At 37.8% G+C, this 22,932-nt stretch overlaps 1 protein-coding gene across 1 annotated transcript; it reads right to left on the bottom strand.

Annotated features, from left to right (window-relative positions):
• Positions 1-253: 253 nt before the first annotated feature.
• On the bottom strand, positions 254-1,252 carry LOC140744033 (uncharacterized). Its single transcript, XM_073075474.1, has 2 exons — positions 990-1,252; positions 254-740 (listed from the first exon to the last, which is right to left on the bottom strand). The coding sequence occupies exons 1-2, from the start codon at positions 1,145-1,147 to the stop codon at positions 635-637; spliced, it is 264 nt and encodes an 87-aa protein (XP_072931575.1). The 5' UTR covers positions 1,148-1,252; the 3' UTR covers positions 254-634.
• Between the last annotated feature and the right edge of the window lie 21,680 nt (positions 1,253-22,932).

Below are 22,932 nucleotides of genomic sequence, written 5' to 3'. Positions count from 1 at the left end.
TGTGTATAAATTTTTATAAGCATCGAGGTCGCAGCAGTACAGCATTCGTTTTGCATCCACATATTATAAAGAGTACCTTACATTCCGCATTAAACAAGGCAACCACAACACCAGTGCTTGCCAACATCGTGTCGTTGCCATTTGGTGTGGTTGTAATACATATGTGTGTTAATAGATGTACATACGTGGCCGCAACAGCCATATCAGGTTTATAGGTATAATGTTGCTTACAAGGATAAGAAAAAATACATAATAAAAAGTCCAGAATATATTCATAAACGAAATACAATTGTAACTTAACACTATACAAGGGGAAACATTATACCGATTGACAGACAATGGAACTTATTTGAATAATAAGGACACCACCAGAGGCATGATCTGAAATTTCTGTTATTCACATAGGACGACGCGTTTTGGCAACGCAGTTAGAAAATTCAGTATTGTGCAAAGACCCAAATCGCAAATGTGATAATGCCCTAGAGCCGCTTACCGACGGCGTATAATACATATTTTAAAAGATTTAATAAGCAATAATAATACATTAGTTAGTAAAGTACGCGAAATAGTCAGTACTGGTATGTCCATAAAATGTGGAATAGCTCGTCGGTAAAGAGCTTAAATTATAATAGGTCTATCCACACGCAGGTCCGCAACAAGAGGCGCACAGACCGCCCGTGCACCCTCCGATACAACCGTGCCCACAGCTGAAGTACGACCCCGCCACGCCGCCCCGAGCCCTGAAAATTGGGAGTGTAAATGAGTTCCTTTATCACTACTACTAGTCCGCGCCAAACTGCTAGTCCGCTCTGAAGTTGTTGCGAGCACGTGTAGTCATACAATATGCTATGGCGACTCGGTTCATTTCTATGTTCAGAGCGGACTAGCAGTTTTACTCGGACTATATTTACCATAATCTAATATTAAAAGGTTGTTCAAACTGACGCAGTAGCAAGTTTTATTGTATTATGATATGCTATGATACGAACCCGTGTAAACAACCATGCTCCCCGCATGGTGCGCAGCAGTTAGCCCCGATGGCATGCACGCAGCATGGCCCCGTCCCGCAATCCATGCGGTAGGCGAGTGGCCCGCAGGGTCCTGGCATCGGCCCCTGGCAACCCAAACAACAGTTTCGTACAGGCATATCAAAATTTTTAATATTTTATAATATTTTTACCAGATTGATGTTCACGAAAAATTTTTAGATTTTAAAATTTGACACATTATTCTGCCAAAAGATGAATATCTGTGTTTATGGAAAAGTTGCTTCAAAGAAAAAGTAAAATAGTCAAAAAGGTTCATTAAGAAACATTTTTATGGTTTCCTTTTGTAATTTAGTTTTGTTAATTTTTAGAAATATGTATCTAATGGTAATTGTAATTACCTATAACTAATACCTATACCTTTATTCAACGAAAACTAGGAAAAGCTTTACTGGCTGCCTATATGCAATACCCTAACAAGCTAAATGCTACTGAAAAAAGTTGAATTTTGATAACCGTCAATCCAAATCGATACAATAGTTAGCCGTCTGAATAAAACTAAAAATAAAAAATTATAAAAAAATATTGTAAGAATCCTCGCCCGCCTATCTATATTTTAACTTAAAGCTCGTATTTAATATGCCTTGTTGCTCGACGTGCGGAGTTCCTTGCTGCGGCCAGGTAGCAGGGGCGGCGTTCCCTGCACCCTTCTGCGGGCCCTGCTGCGGCGTATGCATCGGCCCCTGCGGTCGCCCCTTCGGCACCTACAGCTGGCGCTACGGGCCTTCATGCTGCCCGTAACGGTGCATATACTGCGGGGATGTTTGCTTCTTCAACATGCACCGTTAATGAATTTTGCTGTTTGTAGTGTTGTATGTGTCCATATGAATATATTGTGAAATTTGTAAGTATAAATTATATGGATGAAAATGTGGACATTGTGTTTTTATACAATTTAACTCTATTGTTGAAGCATTCGTTTCCAGGGCTTTGGTAAAGCTGTGCATATTACGGCATATTGCAGACAAAGCTACTTTTGCTAGCAGCCATTTGCGTTTTGGCGACTTGCAGCGTTTGGTCGTGCTATCGAAAACACGTGCTTGTAGTATCAATATTTAAATATCTTGGCTGGGGATCCAATCCGTCAACTATGAAGAGAATTTGTGCCCTCCGTCGATCGTCATAATTTTGAACAAAAAGTTCTTTATGATTAATATAAGTACATCGTGTGCCTTTAGCAATTTATTAAAGAAACTGTCAGAATTGCTATGAAGACTGAGGTGTTGGACGGAAGTATGGTGGCTGGCCGTCGCCATCAGATAGCACTACGGGAAGTCGGAGCGATGCTCTAGAGATAAATCACGTGTTGGCGAATGTGCTTCATACGCGCATATTTGTTCTGGTAGTTTGGGAAAAAAAACTGCCGAATCTGTACGACACGAATTTGCAAAGCAGTAAACTGATTTTCAGGCTCCTAAATTAAGTTTTTCAAATCCTCCATGTACAGTGCAGCACTTCAGTCTTACCTTGTCTAATATTTAGTGTTCATAATGTTGAGTGAAATAGAGGTAATAACATCTTAGCTTAGTTCAAAATACCATAAAAAAGAAAGCTTTTGTACACAAATTTTATTAAAATACTTTCACTGTATCAAAAACATTCAGGAGCGGCTTCTACACTATGGCAACTCCCATAGACAATATACTTTAGACATTCACACTAGTCTCTCAGCACGGTCCGCAGCTGGGCGAGCACGGCCCACAAGGACCGCATGCAGGCGGTCCGCAGCATGGCCCGGGTCCACACGAGCCGCAAGGTCCGCATGAGGGAGGCCCGCAGCAAGGCCCGCACGGACCCTTACAGAACGACGGGCACGGTGAGCAGCGAGAAGCGCAGGGCGGGCAGCAGGGGCCGCAAGGGCCACAGCCACCACAGGGGCCACAGCCACCACAGGGGCCACAGCCACCACAGGGGCCACAGCCACCACAGGGGCCACAGCCACCACAGGGGCCACAGCCACCACAGGGCCCACAGCCACCACAGGGGCCACAGCCACCACAGGGCCCACAGCCACCACAGGGGCTACAGCCGGGACCGCAAGAGCCACAACCAGGGAAACACGAGCCGCAGCATGCCATTTCTATTAATTAATGCAAAAACGTTTCACTTAACTACTCTATTTTTATAAAACACTTTGAAATTTTGTTATAAATAATATATTTTGCTTATTTTATAGGTTTTAAATTTTTTATAATATATTTTCGTGTGTATAGTAAAAAATTCTACAAAATACTGAGGGAAAAATATGTGAGCGCAGGATTGTCAGATTTTAAATTTGCTTCTATTTAAATGTTATTTAAAACAGGCTCTTATACAACCACCAGTATCATTTAAACAGGTGTGCATAGCAAAAGAGTATTTATCTGCGTTCATGTTCGCTGTGTTGTTCAATCATTATAATATTAATTTAGAATTATCTGAATCCGTATGTTGAAACTTATTAATCTAAACAGTAAAATCCAAAATAAACGCTTTCTACAATAAACGCTTTCTACAATCACAGGCCCACACTAGGATTCCCTGTGTCGCTGTCCCTGTAGTTCCGGGACTAGATTAGGGCTACGATATCCCCTGCCTGTCGTAAGAGGCGACTAAAAGGGGCTCTGTCTAGCCGGGGATCGAACCCGGGGCCCTTTGCGCGTCAGACCGGTATGGTGGCCGCTCCGCCACGCGGGTCGGCAAAATGGCGGATAATATTGAATCGGTCTCGTTTTGTCAAATTATATGCTATTGTTATCATTGTATTGGCCTGCCGAATAAACAAATAAAAAAAACGTCATATTAGTAATTAGTAGGTATAAGTAGATTTCAATTTAGGAAGAATAAAGCCAAACTATACATAATATATTATATTGAAACAACAATAAGTAAATAAAGCCACAAATAAATGTCCACTGTCCATAATTGTAGCTATTGGTTGCTGTCTAATACTAAAGTATTACGTGAGGTCATTATGGTTATTACAGTCAATAGTCGGAGACGAAGGTTCTCAACACATAATTTCTTATGAGGTTAAAGTAGAAAACGGGCAGTTTACCTAATGGTAAGTGGTCACTGCCGCCCATGGACATGGATAATACAATACAATACAAAACACTTTATTGTACACCAAATTTATAGTAACAAATATAAAATATTTTACAATAATCAAAGGCTGACTGGCTATACTAAATAGCGATCTTTTCCAGGCAACCATTTACTTATTGCTAGAAACCTAGGAAGCAGATTATAATGATAGATAAAATTCTTTTACTTGATTTTTAAAAGAATCCAGTGACTGCGCACGTCGGATAATAAATCGATAATAGATGCGTTACCGCTCCTGAAGACAACAACAACAACAACAACATATTCTTTATTTGTACACCAAATATAAGCAACATATAAAAACAATATATGAGACAGCATACAAATAGGCGGTCTTATCGCTTAGAAGCGATTGAAGAAGACTAAGATGTTACCTCATATGTAAGTCAGCAGACACACACCCGCCCACCGAAACGCAGAGCCCTTTCACGCTAGAAGTGGGCGTGATAGTGGTAAAAAATAAGGTCGCCAACCCCAACAATCAGTAACTTCTAGTCCGCTCTGAAGTTGTTGCGCGCAAGTTTAGTTAGCATGTACTCCGTAACGTAAGGGCACACTAACGCAGCTATGTACCCGTGGGCGAGAGCGGGCAGCGGAGGGTGCCGGGGTGGTCCCGCACTGTCTTCGTCCCGCTAATATCTGCAATTTGCTATTGCGACACGACTCGTTCCTATATTCGGAGCGGAATACTAGTATAAGGCGACTATACTGCCTGCGTTTGCGCTGCTGTGAAACGGTAGATATAGACATACATATTGTATAGGAGAATACTTTGTATCTACAACGACACGCGTCTGACACGCTATATATACCTACAAGTAAATGAACCTTTAAAAAGAATCGAGGTGAAAAAGATTGGGAAATCCTGGTCTGTAATGGCGGTTGCAACACAGAAGCGTCCACTTAGCAGTAAACATGGTAATAACGTAATGTCATGTGCAATTGAAAGGCGGCAAATTACGCGGCTTCCGGCGCAGTTCCGAGGACTGATTGCGAATATTAGGGTTGCCTACGTATAACTACAAAACGCAGTGTCTTATAATTATATACAACTCAAAGGTGACTGACTGACATAATGATCTATCAACGCGCAGCCCAAACCACTGGACGGATCGGGCTGAAATTTGGCATGCAGGTAGATGTTATGACGTAGGCATCCGCTAAGAAAGGATTATGATCAATTCTACCCCCAAGGGGATAAAATAGGGGATGAAAATATTACTTCGTAACGCGAGCGAAGCCGCGAGCATAAGCTCTTTTTATAATATAGGAGTAGCAGACGAGCATGCAGTCCACCTGATAGTAAGTGGCTACTGCCCCTTATGGACATCTAATCAACCCCAGATAATTTCAGTGCTAGATAAAACTATTTTTTTAATGTTTTGCCCTATTCCTTATACCAACTTTTGAATTTCGCCGACCCGAAAATATCTGTGGCATCCCTAGTGAAGACCGCATATTACTGTGAAGTGGATATCATTGTTGGGAAAGTACCGAATGAACTTTATGTTTGTATGTGTGAGATTATTAATGTTTATTTAATAATTATAGCTTAGTGTTATCAAATTGGTTTTCTGGATTAAAGATTAATTGGAAGTTACGACTTACGAGTAACTCATATTAGAAATTTTCACTTTAATTTTGCATATTGCTTTATGGTGAAGGAAAATGAAAAATAAACATTACCACAGTCGGGTAAAAACGCTCTTACCGCCATGAGCGAGCGTAAGGGGGTGGTAAAAATTAATATATTGAGAGAGGCTTATCAAAATATGAATTTTTACCACCTCCTAAAAGGCCGAGGGCCGCATGCAAAGCCGAGTGTGTGTAAATCTTGTCTGCAGGGCAGTGGTTCTCTATGTGCCACCCTCTTCCTTCCTATATCGATGGGTCCTATGTATATGGGCCAAACTAACAATTTGGCCATTTTGACTTTTTTATGGTAAACGCATCTTATCGATATAATTAATCATATGAGCTATTAAAAAAGATCCTAAATAATAATAATATATTAAGGTCCTAAGAGTAGCTAGAGACTTATACGCGGGTTCCCCCGCGTTTTTTCTATGGTTTGGACCAATCAGCTAATTTGACACTTATACGTTGAACGGAGCAACTGCCGCACTGTGACGAATACAAAATGTAATTGTTGTTTTTGGGTAACAATTTAGTTTAATACGCAAAATATGTCATCCAATTATCGCGCTAAGTTGTGTAGAAGTCTGAATTTAGTGAATTTGGCATTGGGAAATGAAAATAATAGTGCACAGAAAAACGATTTAGGTTATGAAAACGATGATGCTATAGAAAATAGCGATGATAACCTTTGTAATAACTTCAAATTTTATGAGTAAAAAATAAAAAAAATATATATACTTTATGCTAATTAGAGTAATACGCGTATAAAGGTCAATATGACTCATTGGCCCTTTTAGAGTGTTTTTAAAGAAAAATAATTATAACAAAAACGAACGTACAAGGGCCAATGTGACGTAAAAAAAAACTAATAAATGTATATATAAAATACTATAGTATAAATGAGGAGGATAGTTATCTTAGCAATCAAGCAAAGATTCTTAAATTTCAGTTTAACAATCTGAAGTTATAGTAAATTTAAACTTTGGAAGCCTCTCCTGTAAAGTTGTAATTTTGCATTTTGGCCCATATACATAGGACCCATCGATATACTTATTCTTATTTTTACAATTGTACTTAAATCAATAAAAAAACATTATTTTACTTTACATATTTTACCCCCAATCCCCAATCGCGAGACTATAAAACTGTTTGTACTTATGCGCGGTTCGCGCGTTATAAGTAGTTGAGCAAATTATGTTTCTGTACTCGTGTGCGGCATTTAAATACTCGTCATTGTTCGGCGAGTTACTCGGCGAATTAGTCGCGAGTATCAAAATGGTGCCTAATATAAAAAGTGACTTGATAAAAATAAAACTGCAAAAAATCCAAGAAAATCTTCATGTATAACTCATTTACCGGAGGTACTCGTACATAGCTTTTGAATAACAAAAATAATTGATTTGTGAATTTCGTGTGTGGTTAAAAACCGTATATTTACCTACTATTAATAGTATGTCACATAGCCAAATTTGGAAAAAAACGTTGCTGAACCGCCATACGGAAAGTTAAAAATATTCATTCCTAGAATTAATTACTGCTATACAAATATAATTATAATACAACATACAAGGTAATTAATTACCAGGATTATAATTACAAGCGTCTATACAGATTTTTATATGTACGTAAGATACATTGCTATGAACATATGTTAGGCGTTTCAAGATCATAAAAATCTACATTGAAAAATTATTTAATTGAAGCAATATATACGTACCTGCGAGTACATAGATAAATATATTTATTTATAATATATAAAGTTATTACATTAGGCAAGCATTGCCCGCGTTCTTTTTAAACAAAAAAACAATATTGGGAGAAACTATTTTCGCCGCCTTTAGAGGCTATTTAATTATTTGATGATACAAGTTTTTACATTACCTTACCTTATTTTGTGACATTAGTTGACCCTTGTCTTATAACAAGAAATAGCAAATGAGCATACAGGCCACCGGTAAGTACCGCACATGGACATCTGTAATCAACGTATAGAATGAGTCCTAAATGATGTCGGTCACAGATGCGTTGCGTTAAAACGTTTAAAGGTTTCGTTAGTTTCTCCGTTACCTTACCTAAAAAACACAGCAACGCTTACCGTTATTATTAGGCAGAAATAAGTGGAGCGGTGGTACCTCCACAGTCGAACTGCGAAGGGTTCTACCACCTTCAATTTAATCAATAAATTACTAATAATTCGGCCGCAACCAGGTGTGACAGTCGCAAATTGGCCGGTTTCCTGCACGCTTCCACGGATCCATTGCAGTAGCGCCGTACACACACTGTATTATTCAGAAGTAATAAACCTTTTCAAGAATTTACTACCTTAAAAATTGGGTATTTGTTGTGCTTCTTGTTATGTTTTCTTTCCTATTAGTCTGTTAAACACAGGTACAATACAGGTCTGTGTCAAACTAAACTGAGATATAATTACACCCATTACTTACAGATACAATTCAATTTCTTAATAATTTACTAGGCTCTTATTATTCCTTCTATTATATGTTGATAAGAGATCGCCTTAGCAAATTGTATGACTACACCTGCTCGCAACAACTTCAGAGCAGACTAGCAGTTTGGCGCAGATTATACCTACCTACTTTTATCCATAGTACAATAAACATTAAAAATATTTAACTGGAAGCAGTTGTTTTATCGAAAAATATAGAAACGTTATTTTTGGCTAGCATTCGGCAGTCTAGGAGGGCAGGTGTTGTTATAAATAATGAAGGGCGGCAAATTAGTCCCTTTCCGGCGCTTCCACAGAACCGGTGGAGCACGACAATCACGCACTCACTGTTCGTTATTCAGGGGTTCGACACATTTTACTTTTTATGAGCCTTTTTTACATTTTAAAATATTGAAGCAGAAAACTATCAATGCTCCTGATAGTAAGTGGCTGCTGTCACATGCCCATCTGAAATCAACCCTAAATAGGATTAGATTCCTACTTGAGGTCTGGAGCTGGAACGCCTTCCTTACCACATCCTTTAATCTGGAACACAGCAGCAGTCTGCTACTCTCGTATGATAAAAATAATCTTAAAACTCTCCAAACCTAGACACACTACACCACCACAGCGCTTGACATCTCTTTTACAAGGCAGAAATAACTAAATATAAGTAATATTTAACTTCATAATGTTGAATATTTTAACACAAGCCAAAGGTTGCGTGCCCCTGTCCAGCGCCACTCACATCCGTCGGCGGCTTCCCACGACAAATTATAGGAAATGCGTCCCAAATAACCGAAACGTGTGGTACTGGTTCTACGAAACCTTCCTAGGGTGCGTACTGACCCGGCATAGACCTACCGAGAAATCATTATAAATGAATGACAGTACCCCTGTAATACCTACATGTGTTTGAGGGTATTTCAAACTTACTATATTTGTATGTTGGGGTATTTTTTTATAATATAGGAGTAGCAGACGAGCATGCAGTCCACCTGATGGTAAGTGGCTACTGCCGCCCATGGACATCTGTAATCAACGTCAGAAAAGATTAGAGATTCCTGCCTGAAGACGGCCACAGATGCGCCGCTACCCCTGAGGACTAAGCTGGAACGCCTCGGAAAAGTCTGTCTCCCTTACCACACCCTTCAAACCGGAACACAGCAGCGCCTCACACTGCTGTATTAGGTAGAAATAAATCTTGGGAAATTAATTATTTCTACTTACTTCAGTTTAAATTTGGTTTACCTACTTTTCTTTACATATAAAAATGAATGTTTGTCTGAATGTCCTTTGTACAATCGTAAACTATGATCATTTGATCATGTGATGACCTGTAGCAAAGTTGTTGAGCATGAGCCCACGAAGGTTTCCGAGTTGATACGATCAATTTTCGACAGATGACGCCACTGTCATTCCAATGAAGGTACAAGTTGTAAATGCCATGTTATTTTTTTACTACTAGTTTTATATAATAAACGGGTAAGTGGCTACTTATACAAGGCATCTGTAATCAACCCGAGATAGGATTGGCACCTTACCTAAGGTCGGCTTATATAGGATAACGTATCGTGTGTTTCTTCGTAACGACACTCTTCAAACTAGAACACACAGATGCTTCGAAGCAGAAATAGGTGTGGGGGTGGTATCTCCGAAGATGAAACCACGTAGGGTTCTACCATGTTGTACAAATTTTATAAAAATGCTATAATATGATATTATTGAGCTGATCAGATGATGGGCCTGGATGCTGGCTATAGCAAAACCTAGACTTTGTGTGTATAGAAACATTCCATCCAGTCAAATATTGTATTTGGATTTTTAATTCATTTCCGGAATAGCACTTATTCCGTAAAATAATTAGTTGTACAAATTTCGCCGAATCGTTAAAAAAGGAAAAAACAATAGGAATTACCCATTTTGAATATGTGTGTGGTCAATTAATTTCAAACGGAAAAATTGTCTATTAATTATAAATATTAATTAATAATTAATGTCCATAGTTTATTATATACAGTAATGATAATGTAATGATATACTGCGATGAAATTGGTAAGGACATGGGAAGTTTACTAAGTTCTCTCTCGGGACGATCAGTATTAAATAATTGTATGCCTAATGCATCTTTCCATGAGATTATGCATAATGTATGTAATACTGAATTAAAGAATAATACAAGCTTAGTTATCTTTATAGGAAATAGGGGAAATGTGAACAAAAAGCATTTATTACATTACTTGGATACTTTGTTAAAACTTAATTTAAAGGAAATTGTAATGTTTACATTCCCCTATAGTAAAAGTTTGCCAGTCGAAGAGAATGATATTAGATATAAGTTAAATATGACTTTGCACACTGCAATGTGCAATAATAATAAATTTCATTTGATTGATACTAACTCGTTTAGTATGAATTTTTATTTGACAGGGGATAATTACTATCTCCCTAGATTTTATAAAAGACGGATAGCTGTTGTGCTAGAATTTTATTTTGACATTTCTGCCAAAAACTTGGCAACCAAACCTGCTTCTATTGAGCAGAATAATAATTTAAAATTATTGACATCCAATAATTTAAATTTGACATTGGAAAATTTAAATTAAATGATAGGACAACAGAGTGCACCTCTGGCAAATTATTTAATTTACAACCATTGTCAAATAGTAATTCATTTAATAACATTGACATATCAATAAATAATTATGTAAGTAATTCATATGAATATAATAATAATAAGCAAATTAAGAGACATATTTCAAATAAATGTCTTCATATGGGTAAACTTAGTAATAATAAAACTAGCAATAAAAAGTTTTCATCTCTAAAAATATTGCACCAGAATATCCAGGGTTTTTCAAGTAAGGAGCTGGAACTGGAGTTATTTTTAGAGAGTAACAATTATGATATAATTTGTTTAACAGAGCACTGGTTAAAACAAGGTGAAACACAAATAAACTATATAAATCACTTTATTGCTAGTTCGTTCAGCCGTGAGTCAGCTATCCATGGTGGCTCATTAATAATAACTCGTAAAGGTTTAAAATCAAGAGAACGCTTGGATATAGTGGGGCTCTCGGTTGAACGTGTTATTGAATTATCATGTGTCGAGCTGGATAGCCTTATTGTGGTTAGCGTGTATAGGCCCCCTAACATAGAAACATTTTCTAGATTTGAAGGTGTAATGGAAAATGTTTTGGATATTATTTGCAAATGTAAGAAATATGTTGTTGTTTGTGGTGATTTTAATGTGAATATTTTAGAAAACACCACATTGAAAGTAAAATTACTTTCCTTATTTAGATCATATAACTTAGAATATAGTTTTTTTGAGCCAACCAGGGTGACTTCATCCTCTGCTACTTGCATCGATAACATTTTCTGTAATTGCTCTGTAGTTGAAAAATCTATAATAAATCAGATTAAATCTGATCACAAGGGGCAGTCTGTCCATATCCAATATAACATATCCAAGGAAGGGAACATAAAGTTTCTTCATAGACCAATTACAAGTCACCGTTTATTAAAATATAATAAAGTGCTACTAAATAAGTTGTCAGTTCTGAACCATAGCACTTGTGTTAATAATTTATATTCTGCATTTTTCTCCACAGTGCACTCAGAGTTTAAAAAAATATTTTCTGAAGTTAGCTATGAAAAGAGTACTAGACTTAGTTTTTGTGAATGGGCTACTAAAGGTATTCATCTAAGTAGAAGTAAACTTTTCGAGCTTTATAGTGAAAGAGAGAATAACTGTAGCCCTCACTTCAAGGAATATGTTCGTAAATATTCTAAAATATTTAAATCAGTTTGTATGACAGCTAAATCTAAGTTCATACATAATAAAATAAAAAATGCTGATAATAAAATTAAAACAATCTGGAAAATAATTAATGCCGAAACACGAACTTGCAGATTAAGTATCAGTAAAGTATCTCTTACTACTGAACGTGGTCAGATTACCTCAGATAAAGAAATTGCACAAGAATTTGAAACTTTTTTCTCGAATATACCATTTAATACTACTAAATTTTTAAAATCATCCCCAATTAAAGCAGTGACCATCCTTAAAGAGAATTTAAGTCAGTGTCACATTAAATTTAAATTTAGACATATTTTAATTAATGACATATTAAAAGCTTTTAAAGAATTAACTGTTAAAAATACAGAGGACATTTGGGGAATGTCAGTAAAAGTTTGTATATCAATCATTAAAACTTTAGCTCCCTACTTAGTCACTATTTTTAATATGTGTGTTGATCAGGGCTGTTTCCCTGATTTAATGAAACATAGCAAAATAATTCCATTGTTTAAGGCAGGTGATACTAAAGATCCCAACAATTATAGACCCATCTCAGTACTGCCTGTTCTAAGTAAAATTTTTGAAAAGATCCTCTTACAGCAAATGTTGCTTCATTTTAAACTAAATAATTTACATCAAAAGCAATTTGGCTTTACTAAAGGCCGTTCTACCACAGATGCTGGTGTTCAATTGCTGCGACATATTTTTGATTGTTGGGAACAAGCACATGATGCTATAGGTATTTTTTGTGACTTGTCTAAAGCTTTTGATTGTGTTGATCATAAAACCTTATTGTTAAAATTACAATATTATGGTATTCAGGGAAATTCTCTAAAGTTGATAAATTCTTATTTAAACAATAGAGTCCAACGAGTGCAAGTAAATGGAGCATTATCAGCAGGTTCTAATATTAAAATAGGTGTACCTCAGGGCTCCATCCTAGGTCCGTTTCTATTTTTAGTTTATATAAATGATTTGCCAAATGTAGTAAAGGATTTATCTGAGGTTGTTTTGTTTGCTGATGACACTTCCTTGGTGTTTAGAGTAAAACGACAATCACAGGATACGAACGATATTAATGAAACTCTTTGCTTGATTCAGAACTGGTTTGATGCAAACAACCTACTCTTAAATTGTAATAAAACTAAATGCATTAAATTTATGCTACCAAATGTAAGGAGTACGGGGATGAATGTCGCTCTAAATGGTGAGACTTTGCAATTCGTCAATGAAACTGTTTTCTTGGGGATTACCATTGATTCTAAACTCCAGTGGGGTCCCCATATCTCTGCTTTGTCCAGCAGACTTAGTACTGCAGCTTTTGCAGTCAGAAGAATTAGACAGTTAACAGACATACCCACTGCCAGACTTGTCTATTTCAGTTACTTTCACAGCATTATGTCTTATGGCATTCTACTGTGGGGCAGTGCTGCTGACATAGACTCTATATTTACTATTCAAAAAAGAGCAATAAGGTCAATATATAGTCTGCGGCGTGGTGAGTCCCTAAGAGAACTGTTTCCCACTATTAATATATTGACGGTGCATAGTCAATACATTTATGAAAATATTATGTATGTAAGAAAACACACTGATATGTTTGAAAAAAATAGTAACCACCATAACTTTAATACCAGAAATAGAAATAAATTAGTAATTCCTAAACGTAGATTATGTAAGGTGGCTAGATCTTTCGTGGGCAACTGTATTCGCTACTACAATAAAATACCCGACCACATTTTGAATCTCACAGAAAAAAAGTTTAAACATGTCGTTAAACTAACGCTATGTAAAAAAGCGTACTATAAAGTAAGTGATTATTTGACTGACAAAACGGTGTGGTCTGAATTAGCTCCAGCTCCACATGTACCATTACGTTAAGTTAACATTGTCAAAAACATTTTTTTTTAAAAGATGTGTGTTATGGAGTTTCTTTCGCCGCTTCTTCTCCATAACGAAACACCTTGTGAAGTGGTGGTAGTTGCTTTGACATTCAAAAAGTGATCTGTAAAGAACCTATTTTGAATAAAAAATTTTGATTTGATTTGATTTATTTTTATTCATATTGCGTCATATACATTTATTTATCTGATAAATGCACAGCTTAATTTATTGGTAATTATCTTATACTTAATAGTAAAGCCAATAGCCCAAATGGATTTACACTTACGTTATAGATGCAGTCACTATGTGTGCGTGAATGTAAGCAGGGCCGGATCTAAGGGAGGGCAACCGGGGCGGCAACCACGGGGTCTCCACAAAAGAGGGGCCCCCACAATAGAGACGTCGGATTTTTTTTTTAATTCCGACTAGTAAACACTAGTAAAGAAATGTATGTCCTTTATTTTTTTTTCGCTGTTTTACCTTTATCTACAGTACTTTGTACAAACATGAATACTAGAAGAATCTACCTGCGTTTCACAATAAAATTTTTATTGAAAAACTCAACTGAAAAAATTGTTGGGGCCAGGGGGCCCACTCCTTTGTTGCCCCAAGGCCTCTAGACCTCTAAATCCGGCCCTGAATTTAAGCATGTTTGTATGTGTATGTGATTGCGTGTATGTATGTTAAAACACGAAAGAATAAACTATAAGTATTTGTTACTTTAGCATAATTATATTACTAGACTGTGACGGTAATGCTGTTCGAGTGTGTACTGTTTGTATGTATGTCTTCTTGTTTGGCTCGTCCTACAGCTCAAAATAACGGATAATAACATGTCTATTGTCAATCAATTCGTGTAAATTGTGCGAGTGACATTGATTATATTCTATTTTTCATAGAATTTCGTGCTAAACCTAACTAACCAATACTTCGATATTATGTTAATACAATTTTCTCGCAAAAATAATATGTGATATTTGGCGAGGCCCCTCCCTATCCAAAATAAGATTATATGACCCAACTCCCCCCCCCCCTCAACGCCACTCGTAATTAATGAATGCCCCTTAATAGGTTTCATTACAAAGTTGTAATCATCAGAGACGTTTCAAATGAGCAGTACGACGACGTTTAAGTGGATTTATATACAATGTTATCAACACAGTACGCAGATTTCAGTGCCATATTTTACCTCGTGATCAACTTCCGCTGTCCTTGGTGAGATTCCGTGACGTTAGAGCTACTCCCGAAATAGAGGCAAATTGTACGCTCTTTTTGGGAAACTTTCCTGTCTTGTTGATCGTTTTAGGGTATCGTGGCACTTTAGTAAGTGGTTAAAAACATTATTTATCTATCTAGTTTAGCTGTTGTTACGTCACAAGATGGCATCCATAAATGTTTTCCAAATTTTCGATAAACGTTTTTAATTTAAAAAATAGCAAACGAATATGGCTGTATTCAGCCATGGTCAGACACAAAATCAAACATATACATGACTAGAATAAGAAGCTGAATTCCTCCTTTAAATGTCTGGCCCAATGACGAACCCGGGCCCCTCTACGTGGTAGACCATGCTAGGTTATATACACAGATTATTATAATTTAAAAAAAACAAATAAAATAAACGTTATGACGTATTGAAGTATCTATTTTTCGAATTCCTACTTCAAGAGGTTTTTTCCTCAATTCATTAGACTAAAATACAATTGTTTTCTGGCTTTTCCAAGAACCACATTCCTGAAACAAAAAATAACGTTACCGTCTAACTCTAAACCGGGACCAGTGTGTAATATATCAGGAGACGTGGCCAAGTAATTTTTACGCGTGCCCTAAACCTCTTGTCAGATCAACAAAATCTGGAAGCATCCATAATACAGCTGATTTAAATTAAAAGGTCATTACAATTGCGCTTTTCAATTAAGGGATCCAAGATTCAAACCCTAGGTAGACCTTGTTTTTTTGAAGTAATTTGTGTATTAGAAAAAAAGATCTATCAGTAGCAGTAACAGTAAACCTATCTGCATTTTGCCGTCGTAGTGGATTGCCTGAGGCCTTTCGTCTTAATAAGATCTCGCGTAATGCACGCAGCTAGCTTGTTAATAAATAAAGAATATTTTTCGCACTATTTTATAATATAGGAGTAGCAGACGAGCATACAGTCCACCTAATGGTAAGTGGCTACTGCCGCCCATGGACAACATATGTAATCAACCCCAGATAGGATTAGATATTCCTACCTGAGGTCGGCCGCAGATGCGCCGCTACCCGTGAAGACTAAGCTGGAACGCCTCGGAAAAGTCTGTCGCCCTTATCACACCCTTCAAACCGGAACACAGCAGCGTCTAAAACTGCTATCATTATATTAGTTCACTCGCTGTCGATACAACACATGCCTTACGTAGCGTAAATAGTTACGCAAAACAAAGCGGTAATGCGTGGCGGGCGTCGCCGGCGCCAAAGAAGCTCGCGATCGAAATAAACAGATAATTAAATTTCCAAGAACTTTTATTTGTGTTTATAAACCGCGCACGTATCAATAATGTTGCGCTATTTGCGCACACATCTCGCATGCGGGTTTCTTCCACGTAATCTTTGATGCCAATCCCTGGTACGCGTTAGTTTTAGATCTGGTAGAACACAGCGTCATTCGTAAAGTAATAGCTATTTATGCCAAATAACAGTGTTATGTGCTGCTGTTCTGGTTTGAGGCGAGGTAAGGTAGGTATGGTTTACAAAGATTACATTAGGCGTTCCAAATTAGTCCTCAGACGGCAACGCTACTGTGGCAATGGTATAACGTGACGGTAGGTCACCTTTTGTAATGCGGCAAAATTTGACAAATCACCTCTGTTTCGTATTTCCTTTAGAACTTTTCTTGCCGACGGGGCTGCAAATTTCATCGTATTATTACTATTTTTGTCCAGTGCCGGTAGGCCCTTTTGTGATGAGGCAAATTTGACAAATCACATCTCTTTCGTATTTCCTTTAGAAAGACCTTTTCTTGCCGAACGAGAAGCAAATTTCATCATATTATATCTATATTTGTCCAGTTTCGTGATGCGTGTATTACGCCCGCACGTCTGATCCACACATAATGAATTAGTGAGCTGTAGTCCCTTCATGACCCGCGTGCTGCCCGCGTGCATATGAAACGATAGGGACTTGACACGTGACACTTTTGCGGATGGGACAGGCGTGCGTGCAGAATCGCGCGACATGAAAAGATCCCTAGAAGGCCCTTTTTAGGGGAAGAGGAGAACTTACTAATTTAAATATTAACAGTGTTTCTTAAAATGATTTATTTGTGTTTTATTAAATACACCAAATAGGCGATTTGCGAGGTTTTTGCCCAAGCAGAAACAGTGTTTTATTTTCGACGATTTATTTCGAAAACAGATTAAGTATAGAATTTTTTGTCGATCTTTGGAGGGACCTTACATAATATAATGATTTTAAAAGTGGGCGATATACTAAATAAGTTTGAGAACCTCTGGTTTAAACTATGACGCGTCTTCTTGAAAACCGCCATTCCTACGGGACTACAATACATGTATGCTGCTTGCTTAATGCATTATTTTGCTAATTATATCCTCACTTTCAATCTCCGCCCGGCATTCCAGTGTATTAGAATTTGCTAACCTACAGCGCATTATAAGCTCTTAACTTAGTGTAATTGTATTTACATATAAGTTAATTTACAGTGATTCTTATAGACGGAAACATGTTACTAATAGGCGCATAACATTTTAGTCTCTTTGAAGCAACTATTTAAGAATATTTAGGAAACTGAGGTATATACCTACCTCTGTAATATCTAGGGATCTTCGAGTATCTGAATATCGGAATATTAGTAATTTTCTTTTTTTCTATGTGAGTAAATAATCATGGTCTGAAATTCGTCATTTTAATCAAGGAAAAATTCTAAGTCTATGGGTTTAGTAAGAATTACGAGTTTCTAACTTAATAAACAACAACAACAACAAACAAAACAACAAATCTAAATGTATGTATGGTACCTGCTTGCCTTTGTACACGTAAAACTACGTTGCGTTAAATGTACAACTTGGTTCAATTTTGCGATTTCAAAACTGAAAATTAATTGCAAAAATATATTTACAGCCACATTACGTCAGATGAAAGCGATAATTGCGTCTACAAAATTCATGGAAACTATATTTCGCCACTGCTTTCGTCATTCTTTTGTTACTTGTGTGACTAATGATTTATTATAGACACAATCGCAACTGTTGCCTAATCCAACGTAGGATCGTTAGGCTGACCGCATACTAGCGATAGTATATTTATTTATTTATTAGATATTATAAGACATACCAACAACATGTTATGTTATACAAACTTATTCTAAACATGTAGACTTTTTGAAGGTGGTAGAACCCTTTGTGGCTCGACTCCGGCGGCACCACCGCCACCCCTATTTCTACTTAATAACAGCAGTGTTAGGCGCTGCTGTGTTCCGGTTTGAAGGGTGTGGTAAGGGAGACTTTTCCGAGGCGTTTCAGCTTAGTCCTCAGGGGTAGCGGCACATCTGTGGCCGACCTTAGGTAGGAATATCTAATCCTATCTGGCGTTGATTACAGATGTCCATGGACGGCAGTAGACACTTACCATCAGGTGGACTGCATGCTCGTCTGCTACACCTATATTATATAAAAAATGACTGGTATGCATGAAAGTTACAGTTGCGTACATCTTTGATAATCTTGTATGTTTTTCGTTTTTTTTACAACATACGTGTAGCAGACGAGCATGGCCATTTGATGGTAAGTCGCTACTGCCGTCCACGGACATCTGTAATCAACCCCAGATAGAATTAGATATTCCTATTTGAAGCCGGCCACAGATGTGCCGCTGCTCCTGAGGACACGCTTTTGTGGCTCTCTTACCACGCCCTTCAAACCAGAACACAGAAGTGCTTAAATACTGCTGTTATGAGGCAGAAATAGACGTGGCTGTGATGCCGCCGGAGTCGAACCAAAAAGGATTCTATCAACTTCAAACTTTTACTATGAACTAATTTTAATTAACACATCAAACGTTATAATCAGCCGGTAACACACGTGGAAAGTATGCAAAAACAAACATATTTTAATCGGAAGGAGATTCCGTTTTCCTTACGAAGCTTGCTCGGTTTTTATTTACCAACATTGTAGTAACGTCTTCATTGGATTTCGTTGTAAAACATGCTTCAACTGGCTGTTTATACACGAGCGGATATGCGTTTAGTGCTCGTGTTATTCTTTTCATTGTTATAGGTTCGTCAGTGGCATGTTTTTTTGGTCTAATAACAGCATTGTTAAGCGCATCTGTTTGAGGTTGATGTTCTGGTTTGAGGGATGTGGTAAGGGAGAGGTCTCAAACTCATTTGTCACATGTACTAAATACGGGTACAATGAAACGGATATTACCAGTTTAATAAATTATGTTCGTGATGATGTTCGTTCATGATGATTTCAGTGTAGTGAGTGATAAAATTTAAGTACTTATGAATATATTGCTACATTACTATAATGCGTTATAATATGCATGCTATTTCCTACTCTTATATTATAAAAGAAATTGTACCTTGGCTCTCTCTTGACAGGGTAGAACGAGCGAATTAATGTCATAGTAAAATCGTAGTTTCTGTTAGTCTTTTTTCTTTTTTATAATACAGGAGTAGCAGACGAGCATGCAGTCCACCTGATGGTAAGTGAAGCCACTGCCGCCCATGGACATCTGTAATCAACCCCAGATGGGATTAGATATTCCTACCTGAGGTCGGCCACAGATGCGCCGCTACCCCTGAGGACTAAGTTGGAACGCCTCGGAAAAGTCTGTCTCCCTTACCACACCCTTCATAACGGAACACAACAGCGCCTAACACTGCTGTTATTAGGCAGAAATAGGTGTGGCGGTGGTGCCGCCGGAGTCGAACCACAAAGGGTTCTACCACCTTCAAAAAGTCTATCATTAAGTCTATTTAGTAAGTTGTGAGTCTATCATTTGACTTTTGGCGTCCTATGTCAGTGGCGTCTAGAGCGATCGCTCTACCCCAGAGTCGGGTTGGTCGTCCGTGTGCACGAAGCCTTACATGCTTAGTAGGAAGGCAGCGTGATTCCCGCAAGCTGCGTCATTGTGCTCAAGTCCCAACGTTCCTAGAACGTGCATACTGACTTTCTGTAAGTATACTGTGGATTGCCACTGTAACTCTTTTATATAGTGAACTCTATAATTTATGGATAGTACACTTTTTTCTGACAAATAGTAAGATAATTAAAAGAATAAGAGATACCTTTTGTAAGATTGGAGTAGTAAAGATCTTGCAGTCCTGATTGTAAGCGGTTTAACTGCATATGGAACAGCGGTTGGAAGCAGTCACCTCCTATGTAAGTCAGCCGGCATCCGTACTCCTCTGCCGAAACGCAAGTGCTGATTCACGCTAGATTTTTTTTTAATAATATTGGAGTAGCAGACGAGCACGCAGTTCACCTAGTAAGTGGCTACTGCCGTAGACATCTGTAATTAACCCCAGATAGGATTTGATATTCCTACCTGAGGTCGGCCGCAGATGCGCCCCTACTCCTGAGGACTAAGATGAAATGCCTCAGAAATGTACGACTCTCTTACCACATTCTTCAACCCGAAACACAGCGACGCTTAAGCGCTTAAGCGGTGATGCCACTGGAGTCGAATCATAAAGGGTTCACCTTCAAAGTGTAGAATCATTTCAAAATACTACGTATTTGTGTTAAGTAGCAAATAACTATAGTTATATTGAAAATACTACTTACTAACCGCATATAAAATAATTACATCACTCAGTTTTTGTTTATTTGCTATTTTCCTGCATAACTACAATTTTCTGTTGGTCTTCAATCAAAATACAGGGAAAACTATAGAGATGATGCAATATGTAATAAAATTATTTTTGGTATATCAAGCCATGAGGTAAACCATAAAGTTATAGTAATAATATATTCATTTCCTGGTTATGACTCATTGTAATACTCATCCATCAGCCTTTACTGGTCCACTGCTGGACATAGGCCTCCCCTAGTCGGCGCCACTCCGACCGGTCTTGGGCCGTCTGCATCCAGCGGTTACCCGCCGTCCGCTTCAGGTCGTCAGTCCACCTGGTTGGGGGACGTCCTGTACTCCTTTTGCCGAGACGTGGTCTCCATTCGAGGACCTTCCGACCTATATACTAAATACTTATATATTAGAGACTTCGTTCCCGCTATCCTTGAAGAAGATCTCTTTTAGATCTCTTTTTTACTGTCTGGGAAAGCCATATCTGTATGAACGTACAATGCAGTATGCAGTATGTCTTTAGACATCTTTAATCAACTGCATATACTTAGAACAATGTTTTTTTAGATGCTAGAACCCCTTGAGGACCGACTCCGGTAGCACCAGAACCACAGCTTTAACAGCAGTTTGCAGCAGTAGCAATTGGATTAGATCCTTACCGGAGATCGGCCACAGAGGTCTCGGAAAAGTATGTCTCTCTTACCACCCTTCAAACCAGAACACAGCGTTTAACATTGCTGTTATTAGGTAGAAATAGATGTGGTGGTGGAGCCACCGAAGTCGAACCACAGTGGGTTCTACCATTCTAGTTTCACCTTCAATGCTGACGTTGACCAAATTCACGAGCCATTCCACGGCAAGGTGACTAGTCTCGGAGTATTCGTGCAGGAATTGAGTGCGCCTCGCAGATGGTCTCTCTCCCTATTCATAAGAACTCTTCGATTTCCTCTTACTGCTTGTCTGTATGTACATATTCTTCCTACATTTCTTCAAAACTTAGACTCGATAAAGTACCTAGTGCCCTTTGTCGAATGTACCTAGTATCATACGTAGAACGTCACGGTGTACATAAGGGAGGTTTAAGGAATCCGCCCCCCATAAGAACAAAAACAAAAATATCGCTAGTCAACAGAATTAAGACCATCTTTTCTAAGGTTTTGCAAATTTTAAGATATAAGAAATTTTAAATACCTACTTTAAATAAATTTATTATAAAAAAAAAACAAGTTTTGTAGAATAAACCCATGGCCTAATGGTTTTAGAATTGTGTATATGCTAAGTAGCATTCTTCTAACATCACATCATAAAAAACCCACGATGACTTAAGTAAGTTCCATAAGAATTAAATCAGGTAAAATGTAAACCGCGCATTAATAAAATGTCGCATGATCTTCTAAGGTATTCCCAGAACGTTGTGACAAGCGTTCTTATAATAAAATCTAGCAATAGTAATTATTATATGAAGACAAAACCTTAAAAACAATTAACTGAAAAGGGATATGAGTAAGCCTATGTCATTCCCAAAATTTCGACGAATCCGTACGACAACATTTTTCATACCAGGGTCATCCAGGGTTCATACATCTCAAAGGTATGTGAAGTCTACCAATACGCACTTGGCCAGCGCGGTGGACTATGGCCTAATCCGTCTCATTCAGAGAGGGGAACCCGTGCCCAGCAGTGGGACAGTAATGGGTTGATGATGATGATGATATGAAGAAATTGTCAAATGTCGATCTTTAGTATGCGAACCTTCGAGAGATAAATAAATAGTAAACGCTTTCTACACTCAGTCCCACACTAGGATTACCTGTATCGTGGGTGCTATGGACACACACAGAGACAAATACACAAACACCCAGACCCAGAAACAGAAAACTAAATTAATCATTTAGAAATCTGTCTGGCCGGGGATTTAACCCAGGACCCTGCACGTCAGACCGGTTTGGTGACCGCTCCGCCACGCGGATCGTCATTACTAACATCGTTAGTATTTAATACTAGCTGACCCGGCAAACTTTGTACCGCCTCAAAATCTATTTATCAAATATATTGCATATAAAATATAGCCTGTGTTACTCGTGGATAATGTAGCTTTCGAATGGTGAAAGATTTCTTAAAATCGGTCCAGTAGTTTTGAGCCTATTCATTACAATCAATCAAACAAACAAAGTTTTCCTTATTATAATATTAGTATAGATGGGTACATAGATCTACGAACA

The sequence above is a fragment of the Epargyreus clarus genome, unplaced genomic scaffold, assembly GCF_041222505.1.
Source record: "Epargyreus clarus isolate Ecla_fem2 unplaced genomic scaffold, WU_Ecla_fem_2.2 ptg000008l, whole genome shotgun sequence".
Taxonomy (NCBI): domain Eukaryota; kingdom Metazoa; phylum Arthropoda; class Insecta; order Lepidoptera; family Hesperiidae; genus Epargyreus; species Epargyreus clarus.
This window is presented reverse-complemented; position numbering and strand designations above follow the sequence as displayed.

Excerpts from the sequence above, each read along its gene's own strand:
- LOC140744033 (XM_073075474.1), bottom strand. The coding sequence starts at position 1,147 with ATGCCTGTACGAAACTGTTGTTTGGGTTGCCAGGGGCCGATGCCAGGA. Across the intron at positions 741-989 it reads GAGCATGGTTGTTTACACGG|GGCTCGGGGCGGCGTGGCGG; the intron begins GTTCGTATCATA and ends CCCAATTTTCAG.